The 21,021-nt window shown below is 42.4% G+C and overlaps 1 protein-coding gene across 1 annotated transcript; it reads right to left on the bottom strand.

Annotated features, from left to right (window-relative positions):
• Nucleotides 1-8,487: 8,487 nt before the first annotated feature.
• On the bottom strand, nt 8,488-20,532 carry LOC137168621 (myosin heavy chain, fast skeletal muscle-like). The gene is made up of 40 exons (XM_067571327.1): nt 20,491-20,532; nt 20,185-20,407; nt 19,796-19,939; nt 19,549-19,705; nt 19,410-19,437; nt 19,218-19,329; nt 19,042-19,134; nt 18,898-18,961; nt 18,676-18,774; nt 18,482-18,585; nt 18,248-18,386; nt 18,012-18,130; nt 17,754-17,903; nt 17,504-17,674; nt 17,111-17,417; nt 16,588-16,661; nt 16,412-16,499; nt 16,205-16,322; nt 15,974-16,097; nt 15,739-15,875; nt 15,370-15,625; nt 14,849-15,091; nt 14,562-14,738; nt 14,293-14,442; nt 14,091-14,177; nt 13,598-13,987; nt 13,310-13,436; nt 13,099-13,217; nt 11,541-11,737; nt 11,232-11,415; nt 10,978-11,143; nt 10,675-10,799; nt 10,218-10,526; nt 9,934-10,137; nt 9,700-9,825; nt 9,441-9,611; nt 9,216-9,320; nt 9,028-9,123; nt 8,769-8,900; nt 8,488-8,614 (listed from the first exon to the last, which is right to left on the bottom strand). The coding sequence occupies exons 2-40, from the start codon at nt 20,386-20,388 to the stop codon at nt 8,597-8,599; spliced, it is 5,814 nt and encodes a 1,937-aa protein (XP_067427428.1). The 5' UTR covers nt 20,389-20,407; nt 20,491-20,532; the 3' UTR covers nt 8,488-8,596.
• Nucleotides 20,533-21,021: the final 489 nt, after the last annotated feature.

Genomic DNA, 21,021 nt, shown 5'->3' with positions numbered 1-21,021 from the left:
ACCAGTGAGCATGAACTGATAGGTATTGTCAGAGATGGAGAATATGTGTGGTGGTGCTTCAGTTCTCTTCTTGCCTCTGTATGCTGCTACACATACAGTGTTAGACATAGGACGCGACTTGTAGGGATTCTCGACAATGAAAAACAATCCAGAGTAGGACTGTATTAGTAGAGAATAAACACTGTTTGAATATTTGCTTAAATGGACTGAAATAATATTTACAATACATACACATTGGATAAAATTGAAAACTTACATAGATCATCCATGATGCATAATGAAGTTATACATCACAGATGGCTCGTTGAGGTCGGTGATCATGGCCATGTCCTCCATCTTATCAAACTTTGGAAGGTTCCTTGGATGGTAGGAACAGTTGACTGCACTCATCTGTCTCAGATGCCTGTCAGTTAGAGTTAAATGCCAGCTCTAAACCTGCCTCCATGGCGTAAGTGCTCTGCTCAATTTGCTCAGGGAGGCTTGACAGAGATATGTACCGTGTGTATAAGTTAATAAATATGTTGTTAGGTGAAGCGGAGCCAGTGGACCCAAATGCAAGAGACAGCAGCCAGTATGAACTGAGGAATGTCTTTATTCAGCCTCAGGAGCAAAGCAAAGCTGAACCGGACAGAACAAAGGATCCAACAACAATGAAGTGAAAACCGGGACTTAAATACAAACTAAACTGACGAGGGCATGAGGTACAGGTGGAACAGGAGAACAGGAAAGGAGCTGATAGGCTGCCTGATGTATAAACTGCCTAACGCCTAAAAATGCCTAACAAGGTGTGTCAAACTCCACAGTCACATTTCACAACTAGTGTGAAAGCAAGCTTCATTTTCCTGTACAAGGACCTTCTCGTACTTGGTCCAGTTCAACTTGGGAAAAAGCCCAAGGGTGTCTGATGGAATGGTGGAGGAACATAGAGCCAGACTGGGATAGAAATATGTTTGATTTTCTAGATATATAATTAACACTTTACAAAGGTGTATTACAATACATATACTAATTTAGTACATAATATTATTTAAGTAACAAACACATTATAAAACCATCTAAATATTTAGAGATATGGGAATTAATTGAATAGGCAGTCTAATTATGTGTATCAAAATACACAGAGTACAGTGTCAAATTAATTCTACTTAAAAAATGTGAAATGTTATTACATTACATTTATTAAATATTAATCATATTACATTTACATCCACATTGTCCATATGTGAATTCTTCATTCTGATACAACATAACTTATAACTCAGTTTTCAAAATTAATATAATTGTACAGCAGGTATTTGATTGTTTATGAATACTGAGTAAACTAGTTATGTCGACAGTAAATTGCAAAAGAGCATGGCATTGTTTGTGGGTTTACCCACAATAAATCTAGCGGTTGAAATAATTTCAAGTTGACACAGTTGATGATAGGCACTTGTGTCCCGTTCATTTTGACATCACACCCAGTAATGAGGTTTAAATTTGGAGAAGCATTGAAATGTCACTGGTGTATAGTTGCAGCAGGACATAAATCTCAGATATCTGAAATAAAACTTAGATGGATGATCTTTCCATGAATGCTGAACAGGTGTTATATGTCTCCTGAGAATAGACTGAGAAGGGTTGCCAACTCAGATAATTTAACACCAGTTCCTCACAAACATTGTTGATGTTTTGCTGTAAGGAATAAAAAAGATGCAGTTTTAAATGAAAGGGGTTGATATTTTGACATAAGTTCAAATGGTGCCTTAAAGAAAAAGACTGGGATCATCTCCAGAATCTTTCATTTCCAAGGTTTGCACAGATGTAACTTATTATTTGCCATCTTATAAGCAGATCACAAGGTATTACCACGGTCAAAAATAAGTTAGCTAAGGGAGGGAGCAGTGATTCACATTTGGCATAGAGAGATGGATATATTTTTAGACACATTTAGATATGTTGTTAACACCATATCTCAAGTTTAAAGATATTTATCCTTTAAAATAATTTATTTCTGAAATGTATTTTAAATGAATAGTATAATGTCAGTAAAGGTAAGGTAAGAGCATTGCTAGTGATTAATCAAGTACAATATAATATGTATATTTATTGTAGTTGTCCTGGGGTTGGGTAGAATTGCCAGAAAAGTGCAGAGCTGACACACACCATTAAGAAGTAGCCACAACCCAAAAAAGAGAAAATGACTGACTTGCTCGTCTTGTTTCTAGAGCAGGTATAGAATAGTAATAGGTATGGTAGAGTCTGTTACAGATAGTCCTGTCTAATGCCATAGTGCTTAGTCAGATAAGCAGTATCAGGTGTCGCTGTAGTTGAAGTTCATCTATCCATCCATCCATTTTCTGCTGCTCATCTGGGACCGGGTTGCGGTGGCATCAGACTGAGTAAGGAAACCCAGAAATCCTTCCCCCCAGCAATGCCTTTCAGCTCCTCTTGGGAGATCCCAAGATGTTCCCAGGCCAGGAGAGACATGTAAACCCTCCAGCATGTCCTGAGCCAGTCCTGGGTCTCCTACCAGTTGGACGTGTCTGGAACACCTCCAGAGAGAGGCGTCCAGGTGGCATCCTAACCAGGTGCCCAAACCACCTCAGCTGGGTGCTTTCCATGCGTAGGAGCAGCAGCTCTACTCCGAGCCTCCCCCGGATATCCACGCTTCTCACCCTATCTCTCAGGCTGAGCCCAGACACTCTCCGGGGGAAACTCATTTCGGCATTTCTGCATGTATTCATGATCTCATTTTCATGGTGATCGTGACCATACATGAGGGTTGTAACGTAGACTGACTGGTCATTTCCAGTCCTTACAAAAGCACAAAAGACTATGAATCACCTCACACAGTCCAATTGAAAAAAATCCATCTCAGGATCAGTTCAGTGAGTTTATTGTCAAAAGTGACAATAAAGATACAAAAGCTTAAAGGTATGGGTGGCAAGTCCAAACTGTCCAAACAAGTTGGTGCTGCACCTAACCCAGTTAGGTTTTGCCACCAACTGGAAGAAGACTGCTTCCCAGTCACGCCAACATCAGTCTACCCTGCAGCAGGCAGTTCTTGGACTGGAGCAGCAGTGACAGCTTTGACTGTCATGCAAGTGTTGGGGTTCAGGGTGGCAGGCATTCCAGTGGTTCCAGAGGATCTGCGTTATTGGGGGTCCCCACAGCATCTGTCAACAGGGACACTGCTGGTTCAAGTGACCTCCTACATAGCGGTGTTCATGGATGCATCCCTGATGGAGTTGGGGGGCACCTGCCTGGGGAGAGCAATACGTCATGTGTGGCCTTCCGGATGAAAACTGACACATCAACCTCCTTAAACTTCAGGCGGTGCTCTTGGTTCCTCAACACTTCCTAATTCGGATTCAGGGGAGGGGATGGGAGGGGACATGTTGCTGAGAACAGATAACCGCACCACGGTTGCCTAAATCAACTGTTGAAGATGGTGGAGGACCTGTTGTGTGGGTCTCAGAACACGTCCTGTCTCTGAGAGCCCTACACATTCTGGGTCTGGAAAAGAGGGGCGCCTTATGTCAAGAGGCATCTCTCTGCCAGACCACTGGAGGCTGCACCCTGAGGTGGTACAGCAGATTTGGAACTGGTTCAGAGAAGCAGAAGTGGATCTGTGCACCAGTCACAACAACACCCACTGCCCACTCTGGTTCTCCCTGACACCGCAAGATGATCCACCCCTGAGGGTGAGGACATTTGCATACATTCCATGGTCAAAAAGGCTGCTTTACGCTTTTCCTCCTCTTTGTCTCATTCATCCTCTGCTGGAGAGAGTGAGACAAGAATGACTGTCGGTCATCCTGATAGTCCCACACTGCTGTTCAGCACCATGGTACTCAGAGATAATCCGGATGTTGGCAGCCAAGCCCTGGTACATTCCTCAAGTCTGAGGGGCTCTGAACCAGGAGGTGGGCTCAATGGACACACTGCCCATGTTGGGCCAACCTCTCCAGGCTTGGCTCCTGAGAGGGACAGGCTGATGCAGGCTGGACTGTCTGCACAGTTGGTGCAGACTATCCAGGTGGCGATAGCAGGATCCACCATTGCTTGCTACAAGGCAAAGTGGTTGGGATTCTAATACTGGTGCGAGGTAAGGTGATTAGACCCCCTGACATGTGCAATGGGGAAGGTTCTCTCTTTTCTATAGTATCTGGTGGAAAAGGGGGCTGTTTCATGCCATTATTAAAGTGTATGCAACAGCTATTTACTCCTGTCATGAGGGTTTTGGCAACAGATCCATCTTTGCCCACCCCCTTGTGAAACATTTCTTACAGGGAATTAGGAGACAACGCCCAGTGACGCGTGTATCTGCCCCCCCCCCCAATGAGAACAAAGGTTATGATATTGTAACCCTAGATCTGTAAACACTGGCGGTGCCCTCTACTGGACTCTATAGGTAAAAAGAATATGCATGTACATAGCTGGCCAATCAGGACACACCTACCGATTCCGAGTGTCTCACACAGTATATAAGGCAGTGCCTCACTACCGCTCTCATCCAGAGACCACTTCAGTGGATGGTGTAGGAGCGGCAGGATCCATAGGTAGAGGGCTCCTCCGGTGTTTATAAACTGGAGTTACAATATTGTAACCTTTGTTCTATCTCACACAGGCTCCACCCTCTACTGGACTCTGTGGGTACAGTCCCTCCTCAGTAATGTGCTCAGTCACAGTGTGGGGGGGCCTTACCTGCTTGTTGTCTCCTATCCCCCTGTACGAACCGCTTTGCAAGGGGGTGGGTGAAGACAGGTATCTCGCCAAAGCCCTCATGACAGGAGGAAACAGCTGCTGCATTCACTTTAACAGTGGAATTTTCCACCAGATATAGTAGAAAGGAGAGAACCTCTCCCACTGCACATGTCAGGTGGTCTAGTCTCCTTTCCTCACACCAGCATTGGAATCCCAACCACTTTGCTTTTTTGCAAGCAACGGTGGATCCAGCTCTTGCTGCTTGGATGGTCTCCACCACCTGTGCAGACAGTCCAGCCTGCATCAGCCTGTCCCTCTCAGTAGCCAAGCGTGGAGAGGTTAGCCCAACATGGGCAGTGCACCCATCAAGCCTGCCTCCTAGGACAGAACTCGCTTGGAGAATGGACCAGGGCTGGGCCACCAAAATCTGGGTTAAGGTGCCAAACAGTCTGGGACTATCAGGATGACCAACACTCTTGTCTCAGTCTCAGTCCCCTCTAGCGGAAGGGAAATGAGACAAAAAGAAGGGAAGGTGTAAAGCAGCCTCCTTGGCCATGGTGCATGTGCAAATGGACTCCACCCTGACTGTTGATATAGGCAACCATGGTGCAGTCATCAACAACATATATGTCCCCTGAACCAGAGTCAGGAAGTGTTGGAGAACCAAGATCACCACCTGAGTACGACAAGGTTGATGTGTTGGTTTTCTGTCAGGGACACATCTGTGAACACCACTATATAGGAGATCACTCAACCCAGCGGTGTCCTTGTCGACAGATGCTGTGGGGACCCCAGTAGTGCAGATCCTCCTGCACCGATGGGGAAAGTTCACCCTGCAGCACTTGTGCCCCTTGGGATCTAAGCACAGGCTGGCAAACCATCTTTGATGACTAGCTATTGCAGGGCTGTCTGTCTGGTTTCCGACAGAACATCCTGCAGACTAACCGAGTCGAGTACAATGTCCAGATACTCCCACCATTGGCGTGGCAGGGGAGCACTCTTCTTCCACTTGATGGCAAAACCTAACTGGGTTAGGTGCAGCACTAACCTGGCTGTGTGGGAAAATGACCCATTCCTTGGGCCTGGCCATGACAACGAGCGAGTAGAACAAGAACCTCATGCACTGGTCGCACAGTGGTCACAGTATCACATCCACACACTTGCTGGATGTGCGGGGAGCCAGGGAGTAGCCAAATGGGAGCTTGTTGTACTTGTAAGCTATCCCCTGAAAACCACCTTGACGTGAAAATATGCATCCTTCAGGTCGATGGTGGTGAACCAGGCACCTGTTTGAACCAGATCTAGCAATCTCTTGATGGTTAGCATGCGGAACATCTGTTGGGCAATGCACTAGTTCAGGATGCAGAGATCCTAAATTGATTTGAAACCTTCGTTCTTCTTGGGAACCAGGAAGTACACAGAGAAAAACCTCCTCTGTTTGTCGTGAGTGGGAACAATCAAGACAGCCTGTTTTAACAACAGGACCTGGATCTGCTTGGAGGGAGAATCTATCTCCTCTTTAGAGAATAGATTTATCTCCTTGATGCCAAAGACCAGAGGAGGAACATGACAGAACTGGAGTGAATAACCCAATCTTAGTGTTGCGTCCTTCCAGTCCATTAATGCACAACTGTGACACCAGTTCTCGTAAAGCCGTGTTAGAGGGTGGATGGCTACCTGGGGGGTAGCTGCAAGAAAGCTGTACTCCAAGCTGCGCCTTCTCTTCCAGCCTCTTAAAGCGCTGACTGACAGAGGAAATAGACCCGAAAAGCCCGTCTGGAACTATGGGAGCTCCCAGGAGGTCTTCTCTGTCCCAGCCACATGATGTGAGCTTACTGTGGCAAATGACATCATAAACCCTGCAGCAGTGGCAACAACCAGACTCGGGTTATTTATCTGGCTGATGATGCAGCCCAGAAAATTAACCTGATCCACTGTGGTGGGGAGGGCTGCAGTGATGCCCAGCACACCCAGGTTGTTAGCTACTGCAGCTAGCTGTTTTCAGTGGCTCCTTCCAGGATGTTTCGAAACAGCTTTGCTGCTTGTGCTGACTTCAGCAAAGAGACTGAGTGAACTGTGCGCCTTGTGGTTCACCCCAGCTATTTGCTGTTTTGTGGTGACCACAGCTGTGCTACTCTCAGACCGACCCCCTCCTTTGTTCCCAAGATCATAAGGAGTTCATTTAGTTTGAGAACTATTCAGCTAGAGGCATATTGTCCTCCACCCTGAGGGAACGTCAGAGAGGCAAAATTGCATCTATTGTGCCCAGTACATGTGTTGGCATGTTATGTTGAATACACAGCCCCCATTCAGCGCACTGAATAGCTGTTTGTGTGCTATGGTGAGGGAGTGGCCAGTAAAGCCCTATCCAAGAAATGCCTAGCTAGTTGGCTTTGTGAGTGCATCTCTTAAGTCTACAGGCAGGCAGGTGAGGCCACCCCACTGTGACTGAGCACATTACAGATGTGGTGTAGCAGCGTCAACGGCCTCATCAGTGGGGCAAGTGTCGAGGACATATGCATGGCAGCATCTTGATCTACACCTTGTTCGTTCATAAGGTTCTATCTTTTGGACATGACGGGCTCCTTTTCAAGGTCCATTATCGCAGGGGCAACTCAGGACTTGTGAAGAGGATGGTATGAGTGTCAGCTGTGGTACACTTGACCCTCCCCTGGGCAATATGCACCTGCATTTTCCCGTGATCCATGATGACTCAGGGAATGAAGTGTGCAGGGTGTCTGTTATATGGTTTTTCACCCCTGCAAGGTTAAACCATGGTTACACCCAGTTTCATGTTCATGTAAACTGGGCTGGGCTGGGCCCCCTACTGTTCCACTGAAGCAGCTTGATTTATAAGGTTGTAGGAGAGCTGCAGCGACTAACCTATAGCTGGTCATGCTCAGTGAGGCAGTCTGATGACATGTTGTGGCAGGGCGAACATTCATCAGGCTCTGTCCACTGTACCCATAAAGTCCATTAGAGGGAGGAGCTTGTGTGAGATAAAACAAAGGTTACAATATTGTAACCCTAGTTCTATAAACACAGGCAGGCTCTACCTATGGACCCTGCCGCTCCTATGCTGTCCGCTGAAGTGGTTTCTGGATGAGAGCAGCAGTGAGGCATTGCATTATATACTGTGTGAGACACACGTAATCGGTAGGTGTGTCCCGATTGACTGCTACGTACATGCATATTTCAGTGGGCGATTGTGTGTGTGTGTGTGATTGGAGGATAGTATTACCAACAGAGTCCAGTAGAGGGCTCCTAGCATTCTTATAGAACTAGGATTACAATATTGTAACCTTTGTTATATAGGATGCTGAACATGTTTTTGTTAATGGAATGGTGAAAAGTGTAACAAATTTCATTATCCAGCGGTGTGGATAATTGACATGATAATGGGAATTAACTGTGGCTCTGAAGGTTATATTTTGCCTATGATGCTGTATTTATGTTTTAGTTATGCTTCTTAATTTCTGCCTCTGTAAAATGTGAAGGTGTCTTTTAAGCTTGAACCTGACACTGCTATCAATCTTTCAAAGAGTGATGCTAAGCAGAAGACAGTCTCATTTTACCGGAAATTGTCATGTGGGAATGAATCATGATTATTTCTAGGAAAGGGAAATGTTAATGTTGAGCTGAAAGACCTCCCCATCCAGCTAGCTAGATAAGTGATGTACTGCAACACACACTCTAGCCAAGTTAACTGATGCAGCTCCACCTAGCTACTGTGTTGAACACTGTGTGCTCAAGCATGATATAAAGAGAAACTAGAGAGTAAATAATACAGAGTAAATATAAAATTATAAGGAAAAAAGGTTTATTGAATGAATACATTGTAATAAGACAATTCAACAACTAGTTCATATTTTATGAACTCTGTTGAAAGGTGCCAAAAGGATGTCTCTTATTCAGCAGCGTCAGACTAGGAAGAAAACAAGAAAAAAAGTTTCAGCATCTATTCTTATAATAAATAGTGAATAAAAAATGTTATAAAACTATTTAACGTGTATATAAAGTCAAATAACCCCATCAAACTAAGGTGCCCACAGAATAATTTTTGTAAAACACGTGGTTACCTTTCCAGCATCACGGCTCTTGGCTCTCAGCTTGTTGACCTGGGACTCAGCGATGTCAGCGCGCTCCTGAGCTTCCTCAAGCTCATGCTGGACCTTCCTGAATCTAGACAAGTGAGTGTTGGCCTGCTCCTCCTGTTAAGGGTTTAGAGTTGAAGTATGTTGTATTTTTTAATATAACATCATATTAGTATGGTTTCTTTCTGTAGTTATTGATTTGTGCTACATTCCTATATGAAAAATTACAAAACATTTGACTCACAGCCTCCTCAGCCTGTCTCTTGTAAGCCTTCACTTTGAGCTGCAGCTTATCCACCAGATCCTGAAGTCTATGCACATTCTTCTTGTCCTCCTCAGTCTATACAAAAAAAGGAGTGTTATTGATGGAGTATAGAGAGAAAATTATGAAATTAAGAAATCAGGATAGTTTTGAGTTAAATCAGAAATTACCTGGTAAGTCAACTCCTTCACTCTCCTCTCATATTTGCGGACTCCCTTAACAGCATCAGCTCCACGTCTCTGCTCGGCATCAACTTCGGTTTCCAGTTCACGGACCTGTAATGTGATGTTATACAGTTTGTGAAAACCTTGTTAAGGGATTTTAGTAGTGAGAAAGATTTAATTTATTCCACATATTGAAAGTGTGATTAACATCCGAATATATTATGAGCATACTCTTGATTCCAGTTTCTGGAGCTGCTTCTTGCCACCCTTCATGGCAAGGTTCTCAGCCTCATCCAGACGGTGCTGCAGGTCCTTGACTGTGACCTCCAGGTTCTTCTTCATCCTCTCCAGGTGAGCACTGGTGTCCTGCTCCTTCTTCAGCTCCTCAGCCATCATGGCAGCCTGAAATGATGGGCATCAAGCATGAACAAGTATGTGGGGAGGTAAAGTTGAATTTTATAAAAAAGAAGACTCATAAACATAAACTCACATCAGTGATAGCCTTTTTGGCTTTCTCCTCAGCATTTCTTGCTTCTTGAACAGTGTCGTCCACTTCACTCTGAAGCTGCACAAAGTCAGACTCCAACTTCTTCTTGGTGTTCAGAAGACTGGTGTTCTGAATATTAAAAAAAGTTACATTTAATTTATATGTAAAACAAAGCTGGTATGTATACTCTATTCATTCTGCATAAAGACATTTTCTTGTGAATTATTGAACATATACCTGAGAGTGAAGCAATCCGACACGTTCACTAGCATCAACCAACTCCTGCTCAGCCACTTTGCGTCCTCTCTCTGTCTGCTCCAGAGCAGCTCTCAGCTCCTCAATCTCAGCCACCATCAGGCCATTTCTGCGCTCCACCATGGCAGCCTGCTCCTTCATGTCGTCCTGTCCTCTGACAGCATCATCGAGGTGCAGTTGGGCATCCTGACAACATGTGGAGAAAAAAAGAGTTAACTTTCTTTGCTCTTCAACATTTGTTTATTGAGTGATCAGACAAAGCTCACCTTGAGCTGTCCCTGGACATTCCTCAGTTGTTTCTGGGCTTCAGCAGACTGCCTGTTGGCATGGCTCAGCTGAATCTCCATCTCATTCAGGTCTCCCTCCATCTTCTTCTTAACTCTCAGGGCATCATTCCTGCTCCTGACCTCAGCATCGAGAGTGCTCTGCATGGAGTCAATCACCCTCTGGCTGTTCCTCTTGATCTGCTCCATCTCCTCGTCCTTTTCTGCAAGCTTCCTGTCAACCTCACCTTTGATCTGGTTAAGCTCAAGCTGAACACGGAGAATCTTGGCTTCCTCATGCTCCAGTGTGCCCTAAAGGAAAAAAGTTGAACATGTACCTAAAGGTTACCAGTCTTTCTCAGAAAAAGTAAAGAAAAAAATCAAATGAATACATGCCATTACATAAATGCTTTTGTAATTTATCACATAAGTGGTCTAATGTTGTAATTTAGATTTTTACCTCTGCTTCCTCCAGTGCTGACTGAATTTCAGACTTCTCAGTCTCCACAGTCTTCTTGGCTTTCTCCAGCTCATGGATGCTCTTTCCGGTCTCACCAATCTGTTCAGTCAGGTCTGAGATCTCCTCTGTAGTACACCAAAAGCCAAAATCCAGTTTAGAGAAACTTAGACTATGCTGTATACATTATAACTACAAAATTAGGTTTTAACAACACAAAACCTCATGACCTTCATCTATACAGGTCAAGGAAGCACCCTTACAATCAGTATAATAGTTATATTAAATATCGTGGGATTAACATACGCTGCAGGTTCTTGTTCTCTCTCTTCATGGTCTCCAGCTGATCCAGAGCCTCCTCATAAGAGTTCTTCATCTTGAACAGTTCAGTGCTGAGAGAGCGAGCCTCCTTCTGGGCTCCTTCCAGCTCTGCCTGGCCCTCCTCATGTTTCTGTTTCCATTCTGCAAGGACCTAGAATTATATAGATGAATAACAATGATTAATTACTAAGATAGATTTGTGTTTCACTCAAATCAGTGTGGTTTTGATTTCCTGTTACCTTATCAAAGTTCCTCTGCTTCTTGTCAAGGTTGGCAGCCAGAGCATTAGCTCTCTCTACATCAATCATGAGGTCCTCCACCTCACCCTGTAGCCTCTGCTTGGTCTTCTCCAAAGAGGCACACTTTGAGTTCACAGCCTCAATGGACTCCTCAGCATCCTGCAGACGCTGGGCAAGCTTTTTCCTGTTGTGAAAAAGTATTTGTTTACACTTCATTGCATAGTGATAGCAACATATGTGAAATGTTATCTGGAAAAGCAAGCAATTGAATTGAAAACTAATTTAAACTCTGAAAAGGTAGTGACTTACTTGGCCTCCTCCAGCTCCTCTGTGCGCTGGATAGCATCAGTCTCATATTTGGTTCTCCACTGAGCCACTTCGCTGTTAGCCTTGGACATTCCACGCTGCAGCTCAGCTTTAGCTTCTTGCTCCTCCTCAAACTGCTCTCTGAGCAGATCACAGTCATGGCGGGCTGACTGAACAGCATGGGCCAGGGCATTCTTGGCCTGATGAACATGGCAAGAGGCATTTTAATTGATCTATAATGTATACAAATATTATCTAAATTTTATTTAAATACATAGTTTGTCATGGTGAAACATGTTGATTGAGTCATTTAGATTTGGATAATTTACTTTCACATCTATCAGATTTGCTATTTGGTGTAGTATGAGGGATTTAGAATCCAGGAATTCAGGTGGAAGGTGCTTGGTGCGTAATCTTGGTGTAATTTTTGACCATTCCATGAGCTTCTTTCACCTGAGAAACACAGCCAAACTCTGGTCTATGGTATCAAGAAATGAAATAGATGTTAATACATGCTTTTCGTTTCATCACATTTGGACTACTGTAACACTCTTTTTCAATAAATCTTCCATACACCATTTACAAACTGTCCAAAATGCTGCTGCTTGGCTCTTAACACGATACAACAGATATTTCACATATATTATCCTATTTTAACCTCACTTCACTAGCTTCCAGTTAAATTTAGGATTCATTTTAAAATTTTGGTGCTCACTTATAGAGCCCAGCATGGCCAGGCTCCACAGCATATTATGGACCTTCTGCACCCCTACACCACAAGCCGAGCTGTTAGGTCCTCCACCCAGGGCTTTCTAAGTGTGTCTTGTACACATTTTAAGACATGGAGACATCGTGCTTTCCAGTCGGCAGCCCCTAAGCTTTGGAATAGTCTCCCAATAAGCTTAAGGCCCTTGGATACTGTGGACTCTTTTAAAAAGCAGCTAAAAACCCATCTGTTCAGACAGGCATTTGGATAGTATGTGATATTTTATATTTTAATTTGTATGTTTTGTATGCTCTCCTTGTATATTTTATCTGGTGTCTTTGTTTTTATTTATTTTGATTGTATTTGATTTTATTTCTTGGACTGCAAAGCACTTTGTGACTGGTGTCTGTGAAAGGTGCTATATAAATAAACTTTGCTTGCTTGGTTAGGAAGGATAGACAGATGTGTGGGAGGTGCTTAAGTCATAAAAGACAAGACTGAGGTGTAGCAGCAATGCCGCATGAAGAGGAATAGATCCAATTTCCAACCCAACATTCACAGCCACTTCACACAGTGATTGGCCAGGTATGGTGGTAGGAAATTAAGCGATATTTGAATTTCTCTCTCAAACCCCTTTTTTTATCTTTCTCACATGGTCGGACGACATGTTGCACAAACTGTTTTTTTTTTTTGTTTTTGTTTAATGCTTAACAGCCAGCAGATCATATGGGTTAGTAGTACTAGGTTAAGGTGGAGAAATAGGTGACTAACTAAATTTGATAAGAAGGACTCAGTTCATCCCTTGTTAAAAGCTAATAATAGTACATAGTATAGTAACATGTAAACTTATTATACCTTCACTTCCTCCTCAATGTGTCTCTTCAACTCCTCAATCTGCTGAGTGTAAGCCTGCTTGCCTCTGGTCAGCTGGGAAACAAGCGCGTCTTTCTCCTCAAGCTGCCGTGAAGACTCACCTGAATCACAAAATGTAATTGTGTTAAATGTGTTATTTATCAAAATGATCATTACTGGTTTTGATTACTACTTTTCATCACAAGTGACTCACCATTCTCTGTCTGCAGTCTTGCCCTCTGTGCACTTAGGTCATTCAGCTGGCGCACATTCTCATCATTTTTGGACTTAAGCTCACTCAGCTGGTCCTCAAGAGTTCTGCACATTTTTTCCAAGTTCCCCTAACAAAAACAAAACATGATGTATTTAAAAACATTTACATGAACAAAGCAAATGTTGAGCATTTATCTAAGTTGAACGCTACTGCCATATTTATCCATTATAGGTCATATTTCTAAGCATAATGAAAAGCAAATATTTCAGTTACAAACAAAACACTCACTTTGGATTTAGCAACAGCCTCCATGTTGCTGGAGAGGTCATCAATCTCCATCTTGTACTCGCTCTTCTCCTTCTCCAGCTTCTGTTTGACACGCTGGAGGTTGTCGATCTGCTCTCCCAGCTCTGCAACACTGTCGGCCTGCTTCTTGCGGAGAGCTGCTGCGGTAGCTTCATGCTGCAGGGTTGACTCTTCAAGGTCACGGCGCAGCTTCTGGAACTCAGCCTCACGCTTCTTGTTCATCTCAATCTGAGCGGCTGTTGCTCCACCAGCTTCCTCAAGCCTCTCACTGATCTCCTCAAGTTCCCTGGAGAGGTCAGCCCTCTGCTTCTCCACCTTAGCCCGAGCAGCCCGCTCAGCCTCAATTTCTTCTTCCAGCTCCTCAATACGTGCCTAAGTTTGAGGATAGTAATAACAAGAAGGCTTGTTAACTGGAACATACTGTAACAAGATGTTTTTCAGTTCACTGAGTATAATATTCATGTCAGTTACTAACCTGGAGTTCCTTGATCTTCTTCTGAAGCTGAGCACCAAGAGACTGTTCATCCTCAATCTTGCTGAGCAGCTGGCTGGTCTCAAACTCCTTCCTAGAAGAGGAAAAAACAGTTATTGCTGTTATGGTTTTAGTTTTGACTCAGGATCATTGTGTTGCATTACGGCAGTAGTTCAATGTAAGGGTTAAAGATGAAAAAGAAAACTTGCTTCTTGATTTTCTCCTCAGATTGCTGCTTGTCATTCTCCAGATCCATTATGGATTCCTGGGCCAGTTTCAGATCTCCCTCAAGCTTCCTCTTGGCTCTCTCAAGGTCCATACGGAGCTTCTTCTCTTGCTCCAGTGATCCCTCAAGCTTTTGAGATGATATTATAATGTTGACATAAATAATGTTTTAAATTGTTATCATGGAATGTCAATTCTAACACACAAGCTAACAATACAAACATGTTATCAAAAGTAATGTTTTCTCACATCGTCCACTTGCTGTTCCAGCTTTGTCTTGGACTTGGTCAGAGTGTTGACTTTGTCCTCCTCTGCCTGGAGATCATCCAGTGTTTGCTGGTGAGCCTCTTGGAGGGCTTTCTTCTCCTTGGTTAACTTGGCAATAGACTCATCTTGAGATGCCATCTCCTCTGTCAGGTTTTTCACCTAGAAGTGTCAGGCAAGGTGCATTATTTCCATCACTTTATATATATGTTTGAAAGCTAACCTTATATACAGTTTTTTTTTTATAAATGTAGGTTTAAACTTATTCCAACCTTGTTTTCAGTTGCATGTTTCTCCTTCTCCACTTTAGCCAAGGTGAGCTCCAAGTCATCAATATCTTTCTTCAGCTCAGAGCATTCATCCTCCAGCTTCCTCTTCTTGCCAGTCAGCTCAGCATTGATTTCCTCTTCATCTTCCAGTCTCTCAGTTGTCTCTTTGAGTTTGGCCTCGAGTTGGATCTTGCTCTTAATCAGACCTTCACACCTTTCCTCAGCATCTGAGAGGTTCTCACATTCCTACAGTATATTTTGAACATACAGTAAGTCAATAAGGTAGTTATTCTCTGAATGTACATAAATATCGTCAGAACCAATACAAAAAAATATACACATATTTTTTAATATATTCATTAACATTTGTCAGCCTACATGTTTGGTAAGGCACATAGAAGATGAGATGACCAGAAGAGAATGTGGCCTCTTTAAATTTCAAATAGATGAAAATGTTAGCGACAGTATTCAATTAGTGTAGTGTGGATGTGACAGAATCACACTTGCTTTTGTATCCTACTTACAGAAGCCACTTGCAGTTGCAGGTCATTCTTTTCCTGCAGCAGGGAAACCATCTTCTCCTCCAACTCCTTCTTCTTGGCCAGGGCAGTAGCCAGGTCTGTTTGCATCTTCTCATAGTTCTCTTTCATCTTCATCAGCTCCTTCTCAGTCTCAGCACTCTTCAGAAGAGGCTTGATCTTGAAGTACAGATTCATCCATGGCCAGTTTTTGACATTCATGAATGAACGGACATTGTACTGAATAGTGAAGATAGCATCTCTGAAAAATGAATATAAATTAAATGTCATTTTTACTGCAACGCAACTTAACAAAAACAGCTGTAATCTATTTCATTGGACAGAACAGTTCAGTGTACTGTATGACAATCCTACCTCCTCTCCATCATCTTAACAAACTCTGTCCTCATAAGGTATCCTCTGCAGAGAGCCTGAGTCATGGTCACCAGACTAGCCAGTTTCTCATCTCTCATCTCCTCCAGTGTACCCAGCAGACCAGCTTTGAAGAACACCTGTGTGGTTGTTTGAAGGAACTCAGTCATCAGCTCAAACTGATACAAAAGGACATATGTATATGACATATCTATTGACATTGTTCATAGAAATTAACCTTAGTGTGCCCAAACTTGTACTGAGTGTGATCCACATCAATGGAGCCTAGAAGCTTCTCTGCAGCTTTCTTGTTGTCAATGAACTGTCCCTCAGGGATGACGCTGGCATTCAATACTTTGTATCTACAAGAGAAAATTATGTTGTTACTTAAAATGACCCCACATCTTGGCTGGCTGTTTAAACTCAGCTGAAATTTAACTTGACTTGCTTACATTAAAAATTACATTACCTCTGCTTGAAGTCACCGTAGAGGATTCTGCTGGGGAAGCCCTTTCTGCAGATTCTGATGCCTTCCAGCACACCGTTACACCTCAGCTGATGGATGACCAAGAAGTTCTCCATAAGACCTGAAAGTTGCAAATTCATATTGTTTGAAATATTTCTTCATATCACCATGTCATATTTAGTGTGCAAAGCTGGGCTATGTGCTTCTAACCTGGGGTCTTTGATTCATTAGGAATCAGGCAACGGACAAAATGAGGGTGAGTGCTCCTCAAGTTGGTCATCAGCTTGCCCAAGTTCTCCTGTGGATCAGCAACACAGGATAAATGGTCAACAGTATTTCAAGATGAGGTTTTTAATTGGTATCCAAAAATATGAAACAATACATACCCTGAAAAGAGCAGACACAGTCTGGAAGGAACCACCCTTCTTCTTTCCAGCCTTTTTGCCACTAGCAGCGGCCTCTGTTTTCACAAACATTAAATTTTATCAGTGGTACTAAATAGATAACTTTGTAGAATCTCTTTTCTTCTCTGTGGAAAGACTATGTTTTAAGTGAGTCAAACACATGAATATACTACCACAGAATAGTCATCAGCTTTATACTAGGCCTGAATCAAGTGTAACAGTCACAGTTTTTACCCATCACTACAAACTACTGCATGTTGTATGACATCATAAACTGCCACTGATTAAGCTGCTAATAGCCAATATAAAGAGAGCAATCTCAACCATGTTGTTCACTTTCTTATACAATTAGTAGAAGAAAATAGTTCTGAAAATTGTGGTTAAAAAATTTAAGGTGTTTCTGACACCATGGATAGTTCTGCAGTATATGGGTTTTGCAAGATAATACATATCATCTGTTCTGATACTCATCACTCTGATCACTCTGATCAATCTAATTTCTTACCATCAGCTGCACCGTGGGTTGCATACAGGAAGGCCAGAAGTTTGTTTGAGGCCTTCTGGTAGAGCTGAACAACTGAGTCATTCAGGGGGTCCTTGTTCTTGTCCAACCAGCCAGTGATATTGTAGTCCACTGTACCAGCGTAGTGAACCAGGGAGAAGTGAGCCTCAGGCCTGCCCTTTACAGGTTTTGGCTTCTCAAAGGCCTTGGTCTTGCCAAGATGCTGATCATGCAGCTTGTTCTTGAAACTTGTGTCAGAGGCCTTGGGGAACATGCACTCCTCTTCAAGGATGGAGAAGATGCCCATTGGCTGAGGAAAAAAAAATAATTAAAAACTGTTGAAGCAAACATTTGCACATGAATCAAGAAATCACTGCGACCCAACTGACTACTTACCTTCTCAATAAGCTCAATGCAGGCAGCCAAATCCATACCGAAGTCAATGAACTCCCAGATAATGCCCTCTTTTTTGTACTCCTCTTGCTCCAGGACAAACATGTGGTGGTTGAAGAACTGTTGCAGTTTCTCATTGGTGAAGTTGATGCAGAGTTGCTCCAAGCTGTTGAACTGTAATAATAGTAATGTAATCAGTCATAGAAAAACATTGTTGATGTGATACAACTCAAATTTTCTTCAAATCACTCACATCAAAGATCTCAAATCCAGCGATATCCAACACTCCAATGAAGAACTGTCTTGGCTGCTTTGTGTCCAGCATCTCATTGATACGGATGACCATCCACAAGAACATTTTCTCATAGACAGACTTACACAGAGCACTGACAGCATTGTTGACCTAGAAATAAAAGATTTTAGAATGAGAATTTCTCACAAACATATTTTCATGTGAAAATGCAAATATTGCCCTTTTATTTTTTTAAACATTAAATTTTCTTTATCTTACCTGTGGGACAGTCTGACCTTTGGTCACCATCTCATTTCCGACCTTGACCCTGGGGTAGCACAGAGCTTTCAGCATATCAGCTGAGTTCAGGCCCATGAGGTAGGCGATTTTATCAGCCACTGATGGAAAAAAAAACCTTTAGCTTTATCTGTGAACTGGAACATGTTTAGAAATATACAGTATGATATATACAAACCCATAGTAGTGTCCCTACAAGATATAATTATCAGAATTACCTTCAGTGCCTTCAGGTTCAGCCTGCTCCTCACGCTGCTTCTGCTTGAAATGCATGTTGCCATGATGCATCACAGCACCAGTCAGCTTGTAGATGCCCATCTTCTCCTCAGCATTGAAGCCCAAGATGTCAATAGCAGTCTACATTGTACATGAAGCAAAGTTATTGGTATTTGAAACATTTTGCCCAGTTGTCTTAAGCACTAAAGATCCATTTGACTAAAGTGTTTTCTTACATCTGTTGCAATGAACTCCTCCACATCATCAATGCTTTTGACAGTGATTTCACCCTGACTGATCATTGGGTAGTCATAGGGGTTGGTGGTGATCAGAAGAGCCTCTAGAGGAGCACAGTAAAAATACATATTATTGTTTTGTGTTGTCCTTGGTATTGTTTCAGTTTCAATTTCAAATTCTTATTGTAACATACCCAGGATCTCAGGCTTGTGGCCAGTCATCAGCTGATAGAAGATGTGGTAGCTCCTCTCAGCAGACAGCTGGAAGGTTACACGGGACTTCTCCAGCAGATCTAAGAAAACCAAATTTAACCAGACACTGTGAGATTACTCTATTACATTTTAATACTATTACTTTATTAAAGCCCAGATTGTAGTCCAGATGAGTCTTGAGGCATACCATTGTTGAAACTTACATGTTTCAATATCAGCTGAAGCCAGCTTTCCAGTAGAGCCAAAGTGGATTCTGATGAATTTACCCTAGAGAGCCAGATCATTGATGGCATCAGTTTTTGTAATTTAGCAACAAAATGTCCTGAGATGTTCCCTGGATTACTTACAAAACGAGAAGAGTTGTCATTCCTCACAGTCTTGGCATTACCATAGGACTCCAGCAGAGGGTTGGCTGCCACAATTTGGTCCTCAAGGGAGCCCTGCAAGAGAGGATTTGAGTTACATAAACATTCAAATTAACTCTCCTCTTAAACTTAAGTTTTATCTTAAACAACCAATTTACCTGCATCTTGCCAGGTGTTGGCTCAGCCTTCTTGGCTCCAATAGCTGCAATTGTTGCAAAGTACTGGATGACACGCTTGGTGTTGACAGTCTTTCCTGCACCGGATTCTCCTCTGGGGTATAAGAGACACATGTCAAGATTCTGCTCTATCGTCATTATATGATTTAGCGTTTCACTTTCTGTTATACTTACGTGATCAGGACAGACTGGTTCTCACGATCTGAAATACAAACGTAAACATTTCACATGAATTCCAGTTTTGTAATTCCTTCAATAAGCTTATTCTTAATTTAATTTCTACACAATTTAACACTGCTAATTTTGACCTTACCTGTGTGCATGAACTGATAGGCATTATCAGAGATGGAGAAGATGTGAGGTGGTGCCTCAATCCTCTTCTTGCCTCTGTATCCTCCCACAACTACAGCATCATACACTGGAAGCCATTTGTAGGGATTCACCACAACGCAAAACAGCCCAGAGTAGGTCTGTAATAGCACAGATAGAAATTAAACATAGTGTTAACATTTAGATATGCAGATATAAATGCACATTGCATTAGTAAAGTGGAAACTCACGTAGATCATCCAGGATGCAAAACGCTCTTTGAGGTTATACAACACACAGGGCTCGTTGAGGTGGGTCATCATGGCCATGTCCTCAATTTTATCAAACTTTGGAGGGTTCCTGGGGAAGATTTCATCTTCTTTCACAGTGACTGTCTGAAAAGATACAGTAAAAATACAGTAAAAAATGTTTTACTCAGAATTTATTTTTCAAATTTAGAGTTAATCAGATGGATGTTCTTGTTAACCACTGTGTCAGTATGAATTTAAAACCACTAAATGTTTTCCTAAGTTTTAAATAAATGTCAATGGAGAGAATGGCATCCTCCTACATAGAAAGGGTCTTCAATGGAAATAGATGGGAAAATGTTATTAAAAAAGTAAAATAATGAATTGCCTACCTTTCCAGTGGTTGTCTCGACTGTGGCTTTGCCACCCTCTCTCTTTATAAGTTTACCCTTGAGGTACATCTCCTCCTTATCAGTCACAAAGAAGGCGGTTTTGGCATCAAAAGGAGCAGTTTGTGCTTCAATCCTCTCCTTCTCTGGCTTCCGGAGGTAGATGGCCGCCGGGCCATAGGCCTCCATCTCCGCGTCTGTGCTCATGTTGGCACTTTAGTGGAGACTGAAAAAATAGAGTTAAAATATCAGCATGATGTCGTAATGATGTTGTATCCATCTGATGTTGGAGACTTTGACATCTTTTACCTCAGCTGGTTCCAAAAAATGATGAGTGGTAGAGTATCTGGTGGAGTCAAGATGCTATAAAAAAGATGATTAAACGTGAGTACAATAACTTTTTTCAGTTTGGTTTTCTCATTTTAAATATTCCCGACAGAAAGTCAGTTTGAGTGCAGTCGAGTGTGAAGGTGGTAAAACTTATTCAGATTTAACTAATAAGTGCTAGCTGTATTCAGTTGAATCATGAAAGTTCAATTCTCTCCCATCTCCTCAACTGCCCTCCACACCCAGAGAAATAGTACTGCTCTTAATGATCACTTAGTATACAGTATGTGTTGAGAAAGGATGTGTACTGGATGTCAACACAAATGAATTAATTGTGTGATTTCTGGAAAAACTACTTAAATGTGTTAAGAGTATTTAAAGAAAATTGTTTTGGAATAATATCTGCTCAAGACTTCTTTGATATGACATGAAATTTCATCTTAATATCACTTAAAACAAAGATAACTCTGACAAAGAATCATGGACAATATGCATTAGTAATTAGCAATACAT

This window comes from Thunnus thynnus, chromosome 17, assembly GCF_963924715.1.
Source record: "Thunnus thynnus chromosome 17, fThuThy2.1, whole genome shotgun sequence".
In the NCBI taxonomy this organism is placed as follows: domain Eukaryota; kingdom Metazoa; phylum Chordata; class Actinopteri; order Scombriformes; family Scombridae; genus Thunnus; species Thunnus thynnus.
The sequence above is the reverse complement of the archived record's forward strand: the minus strand, read 5'-3'. Positions and strand labels throughout refer to the sequence as shown.